This window comes from Ammodytes marinus, assembly GCF_949987685.1.
Source record: "Ammodytes marinus genome assembly, contig: scaffold_364, whole genome shotgun sequence".
Taxonomy (NCBI): Eukaryota; Metazoa; Chordata; class Actinopteri; order Uranoscopiformes; family Ammodytidae; genus Ammodytes; species Ammodytes marinus.
In genome coordinates, this window is record NW_027648585.1 from 1 (window position 1) to 20,000 (window position 20,000).

The 20,000-nt window shown below is 41.0% G+C and overlaps 2 protein-coding genes across 2 annotated transcripts in view; one reads left to right on the forward strand and one right to left on the reverse strand.

The window, feature by feature from the left end:
- Nucleotides 1–382: 382 nt before the first annotated feature.
- On the forward strand, nt 383–5,127 carry LOC307270336 (filamin-B-like; the record flags this gene model as incomplete). Its single annotated transcript, XM_080054224.1, has 3 exons — nt 383–601; nt 1,355–1,606; nt 2,675–5,127. Coding segments are annotated over 3 exons (659 nt in total), but the record flags the coding sequence as incomplete, so codon positions are not given.
- An 8,253-nt stretch (nt 5,128–13,380) lies between these two features.
- Nucleotides 13,381–20,000, reverse strand: part of LOC307270337 (deoxycytidylate deaminase-like) — a 7,169-nt gene continuing 549 nt past the window's right edge. The window contains exons 2-6 of the mRNA XM_080054225.1: nt 19,749–19,830; nt 19,401–19,536; nt 18,518–18,634; nt 18,084–18,180; nt 13,381–14,351 (exon numbers count right to left, since the gene is read on the reverse strand). Coding sequence (XP_079910351.1) covers nt 14,300–14,351; nt 18,084–18,180; nt 18,518–18,634; nt 19,401–19,536; nt 19,749–19,830 — 484 coding nt within the window. The 3' untranslated portion in view covers nt 13,381–14,299. The remainder of the gene's footprint in view (nt 14,352–18,083; nt 18,181–18,517; nt 18,635–19,400; nt 19,537–19,748; nt 19,831–20,000) is intronic.

Genomic DNA, 20,000 nt, shown 5'->3' on the forward strand with positions numbered 1-20,000 from the left:
TTTATAATTTTGAATTTCTGACCTTAACAAAATGACTGAGCAGATTGGGATACAGCCTATCATCTATTTATATATTTATTATCTAAAAAGTACTATGTACAGATCTTAAAAATGCATTTTCATCATGTTTCTAAGAAGAAAATGTCTCATAAATCAGACAGTGAACAACATATGAACAAAGTTTTGTGAATAATTGCTTTAGAAGTTGAGATTTTTGGTTCAAAGTATTGAAAAAAACCCTAATGTTGAAATAATGGCTCACTGCTTTAAATTGACTGAGCCCCAAGCGTGCAGAATACGAGGATTAATATATTTTTGTCTTGTCCTTAAGGAAAATGTATCAGATATTAACTTGTATTCACCGTGTGTGTGTCCCTTTAAGGAGTGGCCTCAGAGTTCACAGTGAACACGTGTAACGCGGGCGGCGGCGCTCTGTCAGTGACGATCGACGGCCCCTCTAAGGTCCAGATGGACTGTGCAGACTGTGGGGAGGGCTACAGGGTCTCCTACACGCCCCTGGCCCCCGGCTGCTACATGGTCTCTGTCAAGTATGGAGGACAACAACACATAGTGGGCAGCCCCTTCAAGGCCAAAGTCACCGGTGGGTCACACACACACAGACAGACAGACAGAGAGAGAGACAGACAGAGAGAGAGACAGACAGAGAGAGAGAGACAGACAGAGAGAGAGAGAGGCAGAGAGACAGGCAGACAGAGAGAGAGAGACAGAGAGACAGACAGAGAGAGACAGACAGAGAGAGAGACAGACAGACATACAGAGACAGAGACAGACACACAACGCAGAGAGACAGACAGACAGACAGACAGTTTTTATCTCTTAAATACAGAGGACAGCAACCTTTATTTATACAGGTATATCCCATTGAGACCGAAGACTCCTTTTCAAGGGAGACCTGTTTTCCTTTCCCACGTTACCATTCACACACACATTCATACACCGATAGCAGCAGGCTAACTATCGACATTCACACTCTGTTCTCGATTTAAGTTTATTCTCATAAATTAGAATTAGAATTTATTAGAATTTTTTGTTTTTGATTCGTATTTTTTTCTACTTAATTTTTTTTTTATAAAAAAAAATCGCCATAATTTGAAAAAATAATGATATTGTCACATTAACGTTAGGACCCATTTTCACCCCCTACCCTCTTGTAAATGTACAACTTAAATCTAAGAGAATTTTAAAGTTTTTCTTAAATACGTTTTTTTTTTCTTCACATTTTGACACCAAACTGTCATATTTAAAGATACATTTCTATCTAGAATATTCAAGTTTTTATATAATTTACGACCAATTTTTTTTCTCGTAATTCTTCCCCCCCCCCCCCCCCCAGGCCCGCGTCTGTCCGGCGGTCACAGCCTCCATGAGACGTCCTCGGTGCTTGTTGAGTCCGTCAGTAAGAGCTCGTCCCTGGGCACGGCGTTCTCTCAGAGCTCCTCCCTCCCTGGTTCCTCTGGTTCCTCTGGTTCCTTCTCTCTGCCTCAGTTCAGCTCAGACGCCACTAAAGCTTCTTCCAGAGGCGCCGGGCTGTCCAAGGCCTTCGTGGGTCAGAAGAATAGCTTCACTGTCGACTGCAGCAAAGCAGGTGAGGGAATACTGTGTGTGTGTGGGGGGGGGGGAGTGGGGGTGTGTGTGGGGGGGAGGATTGTGTGGGGGGGAGGGGGGAGTGTGTGTGTGTGGGGGGGGGGGGATTGTGTGGGGGGGAGTGTGTGTGTGTGTGTGGGGGGGATTGTGTGGGGGGGAGGGGGGAGTGTGTGTGTGTGTGTGTGTGTGTGTGTGTGTGTGTGTGTGTGTGTGTGTCTGCAGCAAAGCAGGTGAGGGGGTGTGTGTGGGGGGGAGTGTGTGTGTGGGGGGGGGGATTGTGTGTGGGGGGAGGGGGGAGTGTGTGTGGGGGAGGGGGGGAGTGTGTGTGTGTGGGGGGGGGGGGGGTGGGGAGGGAGTGTGTGTCTGTGTCTGTGTGTGTGTGTGTCTGCAGCAAAGCAGGTGAGGAAATACTGTGTGTGTTTGTGGGGGGAGGGTGTGTGTGTGCGTGTGCGTGTGCGTGTGTGTGTCTGCAGCAAAGCAGGTGAGGAATGACTATAACAGGAAATATGTATTATCAATTGTGTGTCCTGATATTATGAAATGATTACAAGATTATTTTAATTTCTTAAAACTTTTGAAAAACTTTTTCTTAATTGATTTTTGTTTTACCTTCACGGAACTGTTATTTTACACAATATAGAAAACAGACATGGAATATCTCATTTCAACAAAACAAAAAAATATTATAATAAAAAAGAATAAAAATACTTCAAAGTGACCCCAAAAACTATTAGCATAATATACCTCAGAAAATGTCCACTTCTCTGACACTAGTGATAATTGAAAACATTCTGTAGATAGACAGACAGACAGACAGACAGACAGACAGACAGACAGACAGACTCACAGACAGACAGACAGACAGACAGGCAGGCAGACAGACAGACAGAGAGGCAGGCAGGCAGGCAGACAGACAGGCAGGCAGGCAGGCAGACAGACAGACAGACAGACAGACAGACAGACAGACAGACAGACAGACAGACAGACAGAAAGACAGACAGACAGACAGACAGTCATTAAACATTTAAAAACATTTCTTTTATTTTCTCTCTCCCCCCCCCCTCCCTAGGCACCAACATGTTGATGGTGGGGGTGCATGGCCCCCAGACGCCCTGTGAAGAGGTCTATGTGAAGCACATGGGAAACCGGATGTACAACGTGACGTACACCGTGAAGGAGCAAGGCAGCTACATCCTACTGGTGAAGTGGGGAGACGAGCATGTGCCCGGCAGCCCCTTCCACGTCACTGTGCCCTAAACACTGAACTACTCAAAGCTGGGGTGGAGGATTTGGGGAGAAGATGGCAGTTGGGTTCTCTTTGGTCCCTCCCCTATGGTCCCTCCCTGACACGCTCTCTACACCAACAACGTCGTGCCAAAGTGAATGGACAGTCCCAACAACAGCCAATAAGAACAGATAATCGGAGCCTCGCTCTGACTGGTCAAAGTGCACAGCTCATGTTAACTTTGACCAATCAGAAATCATATACCCCAGCTTTAAAGGAATACTTCACCCATACGGAACCGGCATTCTATCATTATAAAATCACTATTATAATATAATGAATGAGGTTTTTCTTCCCTCAGTCTTCCCTCAGTCTTCCCTTGGCCCAGCTGTCCTGTTAATCACAACCCCTACATTTTTACTGAAGTGATGTCATATCTGTAAAATGTAGGGTTGGACAGTGAGACCATAAAACACTCTTTCTGCCTTTTCTCAGGCTAGGATGAACCGATTTCTAAAATGTTTGCACATTTATACTACATAGGATCTCAGAGTTCAATATCAATACACCTTCATATTCCCACCGGTGAAGTAGGTCTTTAACTCTGTCTGTCCGTACTGTGTGTGCGCTGAGAGAGATAACCCAGTGTTTATACACAGCCTAGGCTCTGTAAACTGGAATGTTGGAATGTCGCTGTCCTGTCCGCATACTATGCAAAAGCCTTATCACAATTATGCACTGAAGATTTAAAGACTTTTCACTTTACAGACACAGAGACACACACACACACACACACACACACACACACACACACGCATTCACACACAAACAGAGAGACACACACACACACACACATACACACACACACACACACACACACACACACGCATTCACACACAAACAGAGAGACAAACACACACACACACACACACACACACACACACTACGGTGGACCGGGACGAGCTTATGCTGTGATTTTATTCAAGAAAAAAAAACGTATTTATTCTCCGACCTTTGAAATTATTTTCTTTGACAGAAAATGGTCTTATTGTTGAGAGAGAGAGTTGGTCCGTCTGCAGAGAGCTAAAGATATAATGTGTAACTTCTGTCCCCCCCCCCCATGAGGAATTCTGAGTAATTACAACAACACTGTCGGTGCATCTACATGAGGTGAAGCCTTCAGTTATGGCACATGGATTTTATACCTTCTGCTGTACGTCCAGGTTTTTTTTTCTTAGCAGTAGAATCAACAACTGAAACATTTCTTGGGCTCTTCTTGGGGATTTTTCCGAGCTCCTGCACCAGTGTTGGGGGGGGGCACCAGTTTGTAAACGCTGCCATACTGAGAAATACAGAGAGAGTTTTGTGGAGCTGATAATAGGCTTAATCAACTTTGTGTCAACTCGTTTTGGCTGATGGCTTGAATGTAACACAGACATTCATTTATATGGAAAAGTTACACACTGTAGCTTTAAATACAGACGTGACCAACCGATCACATTTTAATTTTTTTTTGTACCACGAGAAGAACGTGCGATGAAGCAATCAAGTGTTTTGTGAATGTTTTGGACAAAATATTACAGAGTGACATTGTGATGATGATGTTTGTATGTATCAAAACATGAAATGGAATGAATGGAATGGTGACACTTTACAATAAGGGCACATTAAGTAACTGTTAGGTAATGCTTAGCTAATGCTATTAATGATTAGCTAATGCATAGTTTTTAAAGAGAATTTTTTGGGCATTTTTTTGGGCTTTATTAGACAGTACAGCGTTGAAATGGGGAGAGAGAGAGAGAGAGAGAGAGAGAGAGAGACAGAGACAGAGAGAGAGAGAGAGAGGGGGGATGACCTGCAGTAAAGGTCCACGGGTCGGATTTGAACCCGCGACCACTGCAACGAAGGCCGGAGCCAATATGGTACACGCTCTATCCACTACACCACCGGAGCGCCCCTAGTTAATGCATAGTTAATGTCTATTAAGCATTAAGTAATTGTTGATGCTTAGCTATTAACGATTAATTAATGTTTTGTTAACTAATGGTGAGTTAAGCGTGAACTAAATTGAACAGTTTGTTAGTTTATGTGTATTAAGCATTAATTAGGCATTTATTAACAGTTAGGTACTGCTAAGTAGATGTTTATTAAGCCTTAATTAAGCGTTAACTAACTAGGTAATTAGTGTATCCTCATTGTAAAGTGTCACCAATGGAATTAATAGTTTTAATTGTTTGATAATGTAACTCTTCAACCGGGCGAGATTGTGCAGGCATAATAAAGACTATTCGCTAACTCGCCACAAACAAACAACTGTGCTCACGTGTGGTTATTCTCAAAGATCTTTCTGTCTATGCTGGGGTGGGACAGACAGACAGACAGACAGACACACACACACACACACACACACACAGACAGACAGACAGACAGACAGACAGACAGACAGACAGACAGACAGACAGACAGACAGACAGACAGACACGCACGCCAAATTTTCCAACAACTGCAAAATGATGTAATGATGTCTGTGTGTGTCACATTTTTTATCGATGTCTTTCTAACCTTTCCTAGTAGAAATATGCTTCCTCCCTCCCTCTCTCTCTCTCTCCCTCCCTCTCTCTCTCTCTCCCTCCTTCTCTCTCTCTCTCCCTCCCTCTCTCTCCTTCTCCCTCTCTCCCTCCCTCTCTCTCTCCCTCTCTCTCTCTCCCTCTCTCTCTCTTTCTCTCTCTCTCTCCCTCCCTCTCTCTCCTTCTCCCTCTCTCCCTCCCTCTCTCTCTCTCTCTCTCTCTCTCTCTCTCTCCCTCTCTCTCCTACTTTAATAGCATTTAGCTCACGGTTAGCGTCACTGATTAAAATATACACGACGACACACACACACACGCACACACACAAACACACACACATGCACACCACACTTTCACATACACACACACACACACACACACACAGACACACACACACACACACACACACACACCCACACACACACACACACACACACACACACACTCACATACACACACACACACTCTCACATACACACACACACTCACATACACACACACACACACACACACACGTCTGTTTGAATCGTCACCATTTTAAAACGTAGTAAAGAATCAGTTTTCCTCCCAAAGGAATCTTAATAGTTTCATCTGGAAATATTTCTCACATAAAATTATATAAAAATGAAACAAGGGTGAAAGGTTTAAGATGAGTTCACCATGGTTTATGAGAAAAAGGACGAAAAATATAAATAATTCATATTTGGTTTCACACACACACACACACACAACAAACGACAGTTTTTATGTATTTTTGAGTGAAAAAAACAAGTGTTGTTTTCAGTAAAAAAAACGACATTGTAACCTATGTATAACACTAACACTTGTTAGTATGCACATTTTAGTATGTACTTGTTAGTATGCACATTTTAGTGCGCACATTTTAGTATGTACTTGTTAGTATGTACTTGTTAGTATGCGCATTTTAGTATGTACTTGTTAGTATGCACATTTTAGTATGTACTTGTTAGTATGCATATTTTAGTATGCACATTTTAGTAAGTCTAAGCCTGAGCCTATTGGTCCGAATATAAGACAGGTTGTTTTTTTTTTCGCAGAAATAGGTCGTAAAACACTGTGCTCTCGGAAGCGGCCGGGGCGTTTGTGCGCTAGGAGAGAGAACGCTTTGTGTGGAGAGAAAAAATAGGCACGGGACATCGACAAAGCCAATGCAAAGCCTCGACTCATTATGTTGCGAGTCAACGTGTCAGAGACATGAATCGGCAGAGCGATCGAATTTAACTGTGGCTTGTGCTGCAGTTGTGCTGAGGAGAGATTGCCAACTGCGCTGTCCCTTTACGCACCAGCACTGCTGCTGTAATGTTCAGATTTCATCATTTGCATCAAAGCCCTAATGATTTTAAGAATGAGAGGCTTTATTTAAACGCTTTCCATGTGGTGGTGGTGATTGTCACTTTGTCGCCTGTAAACTGAAACTAGCGGAGATCTCTGAAGGCTTCCCCTCGACAACATTAACGTGCCCCGGTTATCATTTCAGCCTTAAACCACGGCGTTTATAGCTTTCGTTTCAGCACTAGGCTATGTGATGAGCATTTAATAAATGCTGCGTCTCAGATGCCGAGGACAGCACCTGTTAGTATGCACTTTACGTATGTACTTGTTGGTATGCATATATTATTATGCACTTTTTAGTATGCACTTTTTAGTATGCACTTTTAGTATGCACGTTTTAGTATGCATATGTTAGTATGCACTTTTTAGTATGCACTTTTAGTATGCATGTTTTAGTATGCACGTTTTAGTATGCATATGTTAGTATGCACTTTTTAGTATGCACTTTTTAGTATGCACTTGTTAGTATGCATATGTTAGTACGAACATTTTAGTATGCACGTTTTAGTATGTACTTGTTAGTATGCATATTTTAGTATGCACATTTTAGTAAGTCTAAGTCTAAGCCTGAGCCTATTGGTCCGAATATAAGACAGGTTTTTTTTTTTCGCAGAAATAGGTCGTAAAAAGTCGGGTCGTGTTTTCCAAGTTGTGTTTACTTTTTTTATCGGGTGGAACACTGCTCTCGGAAGCGGCCGGGGCGTTTGTGCGCTAGGAGAGAGAACGCTTTGTGTGGAGAGAAAAAATAGGCACGGGACATCGACAAAGCCAATGCAAAGCCTCGACTCATTATGTTGCGAGTCAACGTGTCAGAGACATGAATCGGCAGAGCGATCGAATTTAACTGTGGCTTGTGCTGCAGTTGTGCTGAGGAGAGATTGCCAACTGCGCTGTCCCTTTACGCACCAGCACTGCTGCTGTAATGTTCAGATTTCATCATTTGCATCAAAGCCCTAATGATTTTAAGAATGAGAGGCTTTATTTAAACGCTTTCCATGTGGTGGTGGTGATTGTCACTTTGTCGCCTGTAAACTGAAACTAGCGGAGATCTCTGAAGGCTTCCCCTCGACAACATTAACGTGCCCCGGTTATCATTTCAGCCTTAAACCACGGCGTTTATAGCTTTCGTTTCAGCACTAGGCTATGTGATGAGCATTTAATAAATGCTGCGTCTCAGATGCCGAGGACAGCACCTGTTAGTATGCACTTTACGTATGTACTTGTTGGTATGCATATATTATTATGCACTTTTTAGTATGCACTTTTTAGTATGCACTTTTAGTATGCACGTTTTAGTATGCATATGTTAGTATGCACTTTTTAGTATGCACTTTTAGTATGCATGTTTTAGTATGCACGTTTTAGTATGCATATGTTAGTATGCACTTTTTAGTATGCACTTTTTAGTATGCACTTGTTAGTATGCATATGTTAGTACGAACATTTTAGTATGCACGTTTTAGTATGTACTTGTTAGTATGCATATTTTAGTATGCACATTTTAGTAAGTCTAAGTCTAAGCCTGAGCCTATTGGTCCGAATATAAGACAGGTTTTTTTTTTTCGCAGAAATAGGTCGTAAAAAGTCGGGTCGTGTTTTCCAAGTTGTGTTTACTTTTTTTATCGGGTGGAACACTGCTCTCGGAAGCGGCCGGGGCGTTTGTGCGCTAGGAGAGAGAACGCTTTGTGTGGAGAGAAAAAATAGGCACGGGACATCGACAAAGCCAATGCAAAGCCTCGACTCATTATGTTGCGAGTCAAAGTGTCAGAGACATGAATCGGCAGAGCGATCGAATTTAACTGTGGCTTGTGCTGCAGTTGTGCTGAGGAGAGATTGCCAACTGCGCTGTCCCTTTACGCACCAGCACTGCTGCTGTAATGTTCAGATTTCATCATTTGCATCAAAGCCCTAATGATTTTAAGAATGAGACGCTTTATTTAAACGCTTTCCATGTGGTGGTGGTGATTGTCACTTTGTCGCCTGTAAACTGAAACTAGCGGAGATCTCTGAAGGCTTCCCCTCGACAACGTTAACGTGCCCCGGTTATCATTTCAGCCTTAAACCACGGCGTTTATAGCTTTCGTTTCAGCACTAGGCTATGTGATGAGCATTTAATAAATGCTGCGTCTCAGATGCCGAGGACATTACCTGTTAGTATGCACTTTACGTATGTACTTGTTGGTATGCATATATTATTATGCACTTGTTAGTATGCACTTGTTAGTATGCACTTGTTAGTATGCACTTTTTAGTATGCATTTGTTAGTATGCACGTTTTAGTATGTACTTGTTAGTGTGCACGTTTTAGTATGCACTTTACGTATATACGTATGTTTGTATGCACTAGGGATGACATGCAGTAAAGGTCCACCAGCCGGATTCGAAACCACGACCACTGAGACAGGAGGCAAGACAAAGACTTTGGAATGAAAACACACACAAACACAAACACACACACACACACACACACACACACACACACACACACACACACACACACAAACAACAGTGTAACCTATGTATTTTTGAGTGAAAAAAAAACAAGTGTTGTTTTCAGTAAAAAAAACGACATTGTAACCTATGTATAACACCAACACTTGTTAGTATTAGGGGTGGGAATCTCTTGGCACCTCACGATTCGATTCGATTCCGATTCAGAGGTCAACGATTCGATTCAAAATCGATTTTTAATGGATCTCAATGCAAAAAAAAATGTATGTACACTCAACAAAAATATAAACGCCACACTTTTATTTTTGCTCCCATTTTTCATGAGATGGACTTAAAGATCTAAAATTCATTCCAGATACACAATTGTACCATTTCTCTCAAACATTGTTCACAAATCTGTCTAAATGTGTGATAGTGAGCACTTCTGCTTTGCTGAGATAATCCATCCCACCTCACAGGTGTGCCACATCAAGATGCTGATCTGACATCATGATTAGTGCACAGGTGTGCCTTAGACTGTCCACAATAAAAGGCCACTCTGAAATGTGCATTTTTTTGCTTGTTAGCATGCATATTTTAGTATGTACTTGTTAGTATGCAAATGTTAGTATGTACTACAACGAACGACAGTTTGTATGTATTTTTGAGTGAAAAAACACAAGTGTTGCTTTCAGTATAAAAAACAACAACATTGTAACCTATGTATAACACTAACACTTGTTAGTATGCACATTTTAGTATGTACTTGTTAGTATGCATATTTTAGTACGCACATTCTAGTATGTACTTGTTAGTACGCACATTCTAGTATGTACTTGTTAGTATGCACATTTTAGTATGTACTTGTTAGTATGCAGATTTTTGTATTTACTTGTTAGTATGCATATTTTAGTATGCACATTTTAGTAAGTCTAAGCCTGAGCCTTTTGGTCCGAATATAGGACAGGTTTGTTTTTTTCGCAGAAATAGGTCGTAAAAAGTCGGGTCGTGTTTTCCAAGTTGTGTTTACTTTTTTTATCGGGTGGAACACTGTGCTCTCGGAAGCGGCCGGGGCGTTTGTGCGCTTGGAGAGAGAACGCTTTGTGTGGAGAGAAAAAATAGGCACGGGACATCGACAAAGCCAATGCAAAGCCTCGACCCATTATGTTGCAAGTCAACGTGTTCAGATTTCATCATTTGCATCCTCTCATTCTTAATGATTTTAAGAACGAGACGCTTTATTTAAACGCTGTCCATGTGGTGGTGGTGATTGTCACTTTGTCGCCTGTAAACTGAAACTAACAGAGATCTCGGAAGGCTTCCCCTCGACAACGTTAACGTGCCCCGGTTATCATTTCAGCCTTAAACCACGGCGTTTATAGCTTTCGTTTCAGCACTAGGTTATGTGATGAGCATTTAATAAATGCTGCGTCTCAAATGCCGAGGACAGCACCTGTTAGTATGCACTTTACGTATGTACTTGTTGGTATGCATATATTATTATGTACTTGTTAGTATGCACTTGTTAGTATGTACTTTTTAGTATGCACTTTTTAGTATGCACTTTTTAGTATGCACGTTTTAGTATGTACTTGTTAGTGTGCACTTTTTAGTATGCACTTTACGTACGTATGTTTGTATGCACTAGGGATGACATGCAGTAAAGGTCCACCAGCCGGATTCGAACCCACGAACACTGAGACAGGAGGCAAGACAAAGACTTTGGAATGAAAACACACACACACACACACACACACACACACACACACACACACACAAACAACAGTGTAACCTATGTATTTTTGAGTGAAAAAAAAAACAAGTGTTGTTTTCAGTAAAAAAAACGACATTGTAACCTATGTATAACACCAACACTTGTTAGTATTAGGGGTGGGAATCTCTTGGCACCTCACGATTCGATTCGATTCCGATTCAGAGGTCAACGATTCGATTCAAAATCGATTTTTAATGGATCTCAATGCAAAAAAAAATGTATGTACACTCAACAAAAATATAAACGCCACACTTTTATTTTTGCTCCCATTTTTCATGAGATGGACTTAAAGATCTAAAATTCATTCCAGATACACAATTGTACCATTTCTCTCAAACATTGTTCACAAATCTGTCTAAATGTGTGATAGTGAGCACTTCTGCTTTGCTGAGATAATCCATCCCACCTCACAGGTGTGCCACATCAAGATGCTGATCTGACATCATGATTAGTGCACAGGTGTGCCTTAGACTGTCCACAATAAAAGGCCACTCTGAAATGTGCATTTTTTTGCTTGTTAGCATGCATATTTTAGTATGTACTTGTTAGTATGCAAATGTTAGTATGTACTACAACGAACGACAGTTTGTATGTATTTTTGAGTGAAAAAACACAAGTGTTGCTTTCAGTATAAAAAACAACAACATTGTAACCTATGTATAACACTAACACTTGTTAGTATGCACATTTTAGTATGTACTTGTTAGTATGCATATTTTAGTACGCACATTCTAGTATGTACTTGTTAGTACGCACATTCTAGTATGTACTTGTTAGTATGCACATTTTAGTATGTACTTGTTAGTATGCAGATTTTTGTATTTACTTGTTAGTATGCATATTTTAGTATGCACATTTTAGTAAGTCTAAGCCTGAGCCTTTTGGTCCGAATATAGGACAGGTTTGTTTTTTTCGCAGAAATAGGTCGTAAAAAGTCGGGTCGTGTTTTCCAAGTTGTGTTTACTTTTTTTATCGGGTGGAACACTGTGCTCTCGGAAGCGGCCGGGGCGTTTGTGCGCTTGGAGAGAGAACGCTTTGTGTGGAGAGAAAAAATAGGCACGGGACATCGACAAAGCCAATGCAAAGCCTCGACCCATTATGTTGCAAGTCAACGTGTTCAGATTTCATCATTTGCATCCTCTCATTCTTAATGATTTTAAGAACGAGACGCTTTATTTAAACGCTGTCCATGTGGTGGTTAATTGAGGAAAAGCATTCTCAAACTCTCTACTTGGAAAAACAACTGGTATCCCTCACATTGTGCTAGAGACTCTGTGGCGTAGTGGGTAATGCTGAGGGCTGGGGATCCAAAGGTTGCAGGTTCAAGTCCATGAAATGTTATCTGGCTAAAAGAGTGTCTGAATGGAAATATGAGTCATACTAAGTGTGGTGAATTACTTCAGGTTTGGTGGCATAGCGGTTAAGCCTCTGTCTCGTAACCAGAAGATCCAAAGAGTGAATCCAGCTTGGGTTATACAATTTTCATACTAACCCTTCTGGCACCATGAACCATGAACCATGCTCAAAGTCACTGAAACCCCCTTTCTTAGGGTTAGGGTTAGTGCATTGTGTTCGCACTTGAAGATTTTGATTCCTTCCTTTGGTCACCGGCACCTTATAATCATGAATATCACTTGAGACTATGTAACCTGTGTCGTTTTGATGGAATAAAATAGATAGATGGTGTGACTAAGATGCGCCATTAGACCCTTTAATTAATAAAATTCTCTTTATTGAGATGAGGATTTGAACCTCTGACCTTTGAGTCTCTAGAGCAATGGTCTTACCGACTGAGCTATTTAGATGGACAAGAATATAGAAGTTACTTGAAGCCTAAGCCTAAGCCTAAGCCTAAACTTAAGCCTAAACCTAAACTTAAGCCTAAGCCTAACAAGAAATTGAACCGGTGTACCTAATAAAATTGCCGGTGAGTGTATATGTAGCTCAAGGTGCTACAAGGAACTTTTAAATATTTCTGAAACAGTCTCATTTTTCCTCTGATGATCATAAATTAAATGTAACAGAAAATGAGACCATCAGTGTAAAGAATGCTATTTTTATATATTTTTTCCCTGTATAAATGTCAAATCTAACATTCATACACCGATAGCAGCAGCAGCTACCACGCAGGATGGAAGCTAACTACCGGGAGCAATTCGGGGTTCAATGTCTCTTTGCCCAGGGACACTTCGACATGTGGCGGGGAGACGGGGGATCGAGCTTCCGACCCTGCACACCAGAGGCAAAGTCCCTATCCACTTCGCCACTGCCGCCCCAATGAATGTGTGTGTGAATGGGTGAATGTGTACACAACAATGTAAAGCGCTTTGGGTCTGTGGAAAACCTGGGAAAAGAGCTTTAGAAGTGGAGACAATTTACCAAGTATAGTGTGTGAGAAAAATGAACAGTGGACAACAGCTTCTGTCCCAGATTTTATTGACTGATAGTTGATGGCATGAGAATATACAAGTGTGTCAGTCACACACACACACACACACACACACACACACACACACACACACACAGACACACACACACACGCACGCACACGCACGCACACGCACGCACACATACACACACACACACACACACACACACACACACACACACACACACACACACACACACACACACATACACACACACAAACACACACACACGCACGCACACAGACACACACACACACACACCCACACACACACACACAAACATAATCAATACACAACATATATGAGAAAACACAATCAAAGGACAACTTACATTCAGCTTAATGTGAGACACTGCAGGAGACAACAGGTGAATTTAGAGGTTAAGGTCTATTTTCCTTCCATAACATTTCTTCTTCTTACCAGTATAAACCAAAGGGCTCTGGCTTCATCAAACATCCAGATTTGAGCTGTTAAAAGAGATGCAAATGTAGGCTACTCATAATTAGTTAGATGTTACAAATTTAAAACAATGGTTTTAATGTCAGTAATCGACTGGTAAAGCTTCATGATGATATCTGTAAGTTAAGATCTTACCCTGTTCAGCTGCAGTGTCTCTAGACTTAATGGCATGAAGGCTTGAATATGTTTTTTAAACCAATAAAAGCAGGATTTTCAGTTGTAATTAAAAGCAAAAAGAGAAAACCCAGATGCACACAGTAGGAAGATTCTTTATAGTGGGTAAAGATAAGACTAAATGTTGATGCTAACTGGTTTAATTTACCTAAAATAAGACCCAAATATTCATGTAGGCCTAAAGTCCCGGTAAGAAAGGCAGTTAGTTACATGGAGGAAAGAAAATGTGCAAACGAGAGTGAAATTGACAAAGAGGACAGAGGAGAAAGTTGAGCCGTTTGCATTTTCACTGCATGGTGAAATCGATCTCAAGCTTTTTATCTTCGGTGTTGAACTTCCTGGAAAAATACAAAATACACCTGAGTCTATACGGCAACACACACATAATTTTGTCTAAATCAGTGAACGTCTCCCCGTGGTGCACAGTTTACAGAGGCTGTGTATTACAGTAACACTTGATTTTCTTTCATGATGAAATATTCACTGATTTTGACAAACAGTGATTCTGACAAGTGTTCTCCAGAATCACTTACTACACCTTTAAGAGTTTTCATTAGTGTTTATTAGCATTCTTTAGCAGATTGATTAGCACTTGAGCATTTTAAGGGTTAAAGGTGAAGTAAGCGGTTTATTTATGTTAATATAAGTGTAAAATCGCTCTTTTATCGACAAATAAACTTATTGGAGTATCCCGAAATTAATATCCAATCAGAAGAGAGAACGCTACAAACCGGCACCCGTTTTACTGCCAGTGCACGCCAGAGCGACAGATGGGTGAATGTTTATGCGCCTACAATGGCGGAGCAGGTAAAAATCCTTCCCAATGTCTGTTTTGATGGTTTTTATCATGTTTTATCACACTTATGGATCTGAGATGATGCTAGATAACTCGCTGTTTGAAGACCGCAGTGCATTAATGGTTAAAGAAGAGTACAGATGACTCTATTGTGGCAATAAATGATTATAACTTATTCAGAATAGACAGAAACACAAGGGGTGGGGGAGTGGCTGTATATGTTAAATCCTGTTATTCTGTAACACTTTTACATGCTGTCTCTGTTCCAAATTGTTTTGAATTTATCGCGCTAGAATTATCTTTATCGTCAAATGATTGTTTTGTTGTAATTGGTGTGTATAGGCCCCCTTCTGCTGTAACTAGCTCCTTAAACGATCTAGCACATATGCTCTCCAGTTATGTAAATAGAGAGGTAATTGTGATGGGTGATTTTAACGTTGATTGGCTTTCTGGTGCCTCTGAACCTTTCAAAGAAATCTGTAGCAACATTAATCTTACACAATTAATAACTGAGCCCACAAGACATAATCTAAAAAACCCAGCAAAATCAACTTTAATAGATTTAATCTTATCAAATAAAATAAATAAAATAGCCTCAGCTGGTGTTTTTGAGCTTGGGATTAGTGATCACTGCCCAGTGGCCTGTATCAGAAGTATTCATTTAAAAATATCTCAACCTAAAATCATAATTAAGCGTAATTTTAAAGGTTTTAATGAGCAAGCCTTTTTAAGTGATCTCTATCATAGTGACATTCAACTGACTATGGAAATTTCGGATGTTGAGTTAGCCTTAGACCATTTCATCAATACTTTCACCTCAATTATAAACAAGCATGCGCCCCTAAAAAAACATAGAGTAAAAAATAGATCAAACCCCTGGTTTACAAGTGAACTGTCTGATTTATTTTCCGAGAGAAATAAAGCATGGTCTGTAGCTAGACGCTCTGGAGATAATACCAATTGGACAATTTTTAGACACCTTAGGAATAAGTGCACAGCCATGGTCAGGAAAGCCAAATCTGAATACTACCTTGAATTAATCTCAAACTGCTACTCTAACCCTGCACTATTTTGGAAAGCTGTGAACTATAATAAAAACAATTCTAGCACAGTTCCCACTCAGATCAAATTAAATGGTCACACTCTCAATGATCAAAAAGAGATTGGTTTAGCTTTTAATAAACATTTTGTAGCTACTGGTCAACTCTTTCAGAATGGAGGATATAGGCCTTCTACCACCAGTAGTAACGTACCGCCTGTCTCTCAAACTCCTCTTTTCAGCCTTGATCTTCTTCCCACAAGTGTTGTTGTAGATGCGCTCCTCGCCATCAACCCCAAGAAGTACATGGGAGAGGACAATTTGGACCCGTTTTCAATCAAGCTCTCTACACATATAATATCAAAACAAATTACCCATATTTTTAATCTTTCCATCTCCTCTGGAATAGTTCCTAAAATTTGGAAAAAAGCTCATGTAATTCCTTTACATAAAGGTGGTGACAAGAATAATCTTAATAACTACAGGCCAATTTCCAAACTCCCATGCCTCGCAAAAATTCTAGAATCACTTATTAATAATCAGTTAAAAACATTTCTAACTAGTGCTTCCATTTTGAGCCCATTCCAATCTGGTTTTAGGGCAGGCCACAGTACTGTCTCTGCTGTGACTTTGGTTGTAGACAACATTGTTACAGCATTAGACAAGAAAAAGCACTGTGCAGCACTTTTTATTGATCTTTCAAAGGGCTTTGATACTGTTGACCACCATTTGCTTTTACAGAGGCTTTATGACATTGGCTTTGATCATTCTGCATGTAGCTGGTTTAGGGACTATCTCTCTGATAGACAGCAGTCAGTTAAACTGGGAAGATACCAGTCTGAGTTTTTAACTGTTACAAATGGTGTCCCACAGGGCTCAATTTTAGGTCCAGTTCTTTTCACAATTTATATAAATAACATTGTTTCATCGCTAAAAAACTGTCACGCCCATCTATACGCTGACGACACAGTACTGTATTGCATTTCCGATTCGGTGCACCAATCTATTCAGAACCTACAAAGCTCTTTTAACACCCTGCAGGACTGTCTAGTGGACCTCAGGCTTGTTCTTAATACAGACAAAACCAAATATATGTGTTTCTCCAGAGCAAAAACTACAAATTTTAATGATTTTAATATGTTTACAAAGAATGGATTTTTAATTGAAAGAGTCACAGAGTACAAATATCTTGGCATCTGGTTAGATGATAAACTCACTTTTAATTTTCATATAAAAAATCTTGTTTGTCGACTACGACAAAAAATTGGCTATTTTTATAGGAACAAAACCACCTTCCCTTTATTTAGTAGGAAAAGGATTATTGAGGCAGTTTTCATGTCTGTCCTTGATTACGGTGATGTGGTTTACCGGCATGCATCACATTCATGTCTTAAACTCCTGGACTCTGTTTTTCACTCTGCTTTAAGGTTCATCACAGGAGATGCTTATGACACACACCATTGTCTCTTATATGAGAAGGTTGGGTGGTCCTCCCTTAAAGAGAGACGTGATGCACATTGGCACATTTTTATTAACAAAGCCTTGACTGGGAAGCTTCCTCGTTATTTAACAGAAATGCTGCACATTTCAGATGGGCTTTATCAGACCCGCTCCACTGACATGCTCATGCTTTATGTCCCACAAGCCCGGTCTGAGCTGGGAAAGACAGCTTTTAGCTTCAGTGCCCCCGACTCCTGGAACAACTTACAGCTAAAAATTAAACTAAATACATTCATATCCTTTGGCCAATTTAAACAGACTATCCTGGATCTGCCAAACTCTACCTGTAACTGTTTTAATTAGACTATATTGTACTTTATTCCTTTTAATTGCTGCCACTCTTCACCACTTTGTAAATGTTTCAATTGTTTTTTTTCTCTTCTCTTCACTTGTTGTGTATTTGATGTATTTGCATTGAATATTTTGTATGTATTGTTGTTTTGAATTTGTTTTGAACTCGACGTCATTGAAAATGAGGGTCACCCCTCAATTGGTCTCTCGAGGATAAATAAAAGTTAAATGAAAATGAAAATTAAATTAATGTGGTGACGTAGGGACGAGGGAGGGGACTGCTAACTGCAGTAACTGACAGGAAGTTAGCTAAAAGAACCATTCCGCTTACAGCACCTTTAATGCCCTTCGAGGTGTCACATTATCAGGAATGAATGGCTATCTGTTTAATTGGACACAGTGAATAAAAGATGGGAAGGGGTTTGCCAGAGGAAAGTAGCTCACCTGGTTTTGACTCCTGCCAATTGAAGCATCTTTTTGGAAGCTTTTGTCTCTTGATCGTCCTCGTACTTATTAAAGAGATAGACCACCTCAGTAATACCTGGAAAGAGAGACAATTATTAGATTTATTTCAGATTAGGAGATATGGACTTTTAGTGTTTTTGGCGCCCCCTAATTGCTTTAAAGTGTCTACGAGGAACTTTCAGTGTGTTCATTCTAGTGCCCCCTTTGGACAAAAGCGGTAGTGTTTTTACTACGCCAGCTGTTGTTCCTGGGTGAGCGTATACCCATGACAAAGGCATTAAGAAAAACTATATAAAAAAATAGCATTCTTGTGTGTGTGTGTGTGTGTGTGTGTGTGTGTGTGTGTGTGTGTGTGTGTGTGTGTGTGTGTGTGTGTGTGTGTGTGTGTGTGTGTGGTTGCTGGCATCACCCACCGCTCTGAATGAGGAGTTTGGAAGACTCGTTGCCGGGGAAGAGAGTCACATAGATGGAACAGCCTTTCAGATCAGCTCCACGTGAGTCCACTATGGCATTCAGCACAGCATGGCAAACTGGGGGGACATACATTTATACATTAAAGGTGCTCTGAGGAACTTTCAGTTTGTGTTAATCCTTGCGCCCCCTTTGGACAAAAGCGGTAGAGTTTTTACCAAGCCAGTCATAAGACTGACAATGGGCTCCAGCCTCATTTTGACTGAAAGCAGACGTCCTCTAAGCTCCACTAATAAGTGCTCTGTACTGTATCAGAGTGAAGGGATTGAATATGTTTCTCTGTCTGTCTGTCTGTCTGTCTGTCTGTCTGTCTGTCTGTCTGTCTGTCTGTCTGTCTGTCTGTCTGTCTTACTGCCCTGCACTGTATCAGAGTGAAGGAATTGAATATGTTTCTCTTGGGTGTTTCCCTTTGTAGACGGTCCCTGTGCTCTCGTCGAGTTTGAGCACCATGAGCAAACCTACGTTGACCTCACAACGTGCTATGGTGGATTCAAACAGGAGTTACTTTGTTGTATGTGCACATTTTACTTTTCTTAAAAAATCTAGGGGGCGCCCTTAGCTCAGTTGGTAGGGCGTCCCCCCCCCCATGGGCCTCGGCCAGCAGCAGACCCGGGTTCGATTCCAGCCCGCGGTCGTTCTCTGCATGTCACTCCCCTCTCTGCCCCATTTCAACTCTGTCTCTACACTATCAATAAAGCATAAAAATGCCAAAAAACATCTTTTAAAAAAAAATAAAAAATCTATGAAAATACAAATAAAATAAATGTAACCAAAGTGCCAGGCCTCACAAAATGTAATCTAGGTGCTGTGTGAATGTATTCTCACCATAGACGTATTTATTGTTGAGCGCGTCATCATCATCGTTTCCCCATGGTAGTTTTTTGTCCTCACATCCGTTGGGCATTTTATTGAAACCAACACCAACAACCTTCTTCTCCTGGTTCACTACGCACGCCCCCACCTAAACACAGGGGGGGGGGGGGGGGATTTAAATCCAAGAATAAATGCTTCAGTCCACCTTAAGTATCTCACACACTCTAAGGGCATTAGATGTTTGTGGCAGACGTCTTTAAACCGTTATTCACACACACACACACACACACACACACACGCACGCACGCACGCACACACACACACACACACACACACACACACGCGCACACACACACACACCTTTGTTTTTGGGTCTCTGCTCCTTTTTGCAGTCAGAAGAGCTACGGCCATGAAGTAGGATTCCGGGTCGACTTCTCTCTCACTAGAACACAGAGACACGATTCAGCCGGATAAACATCCTGATTATTCAAAGGGTTGAGGACATTCATTGACATAATGCATTCCCTAGCCCCTTACCCTAACCCTAACCATCAAAACTAAATGCCTAACCCCAACCCTTACACTAACCCTAACATAAACCTAATTCATACC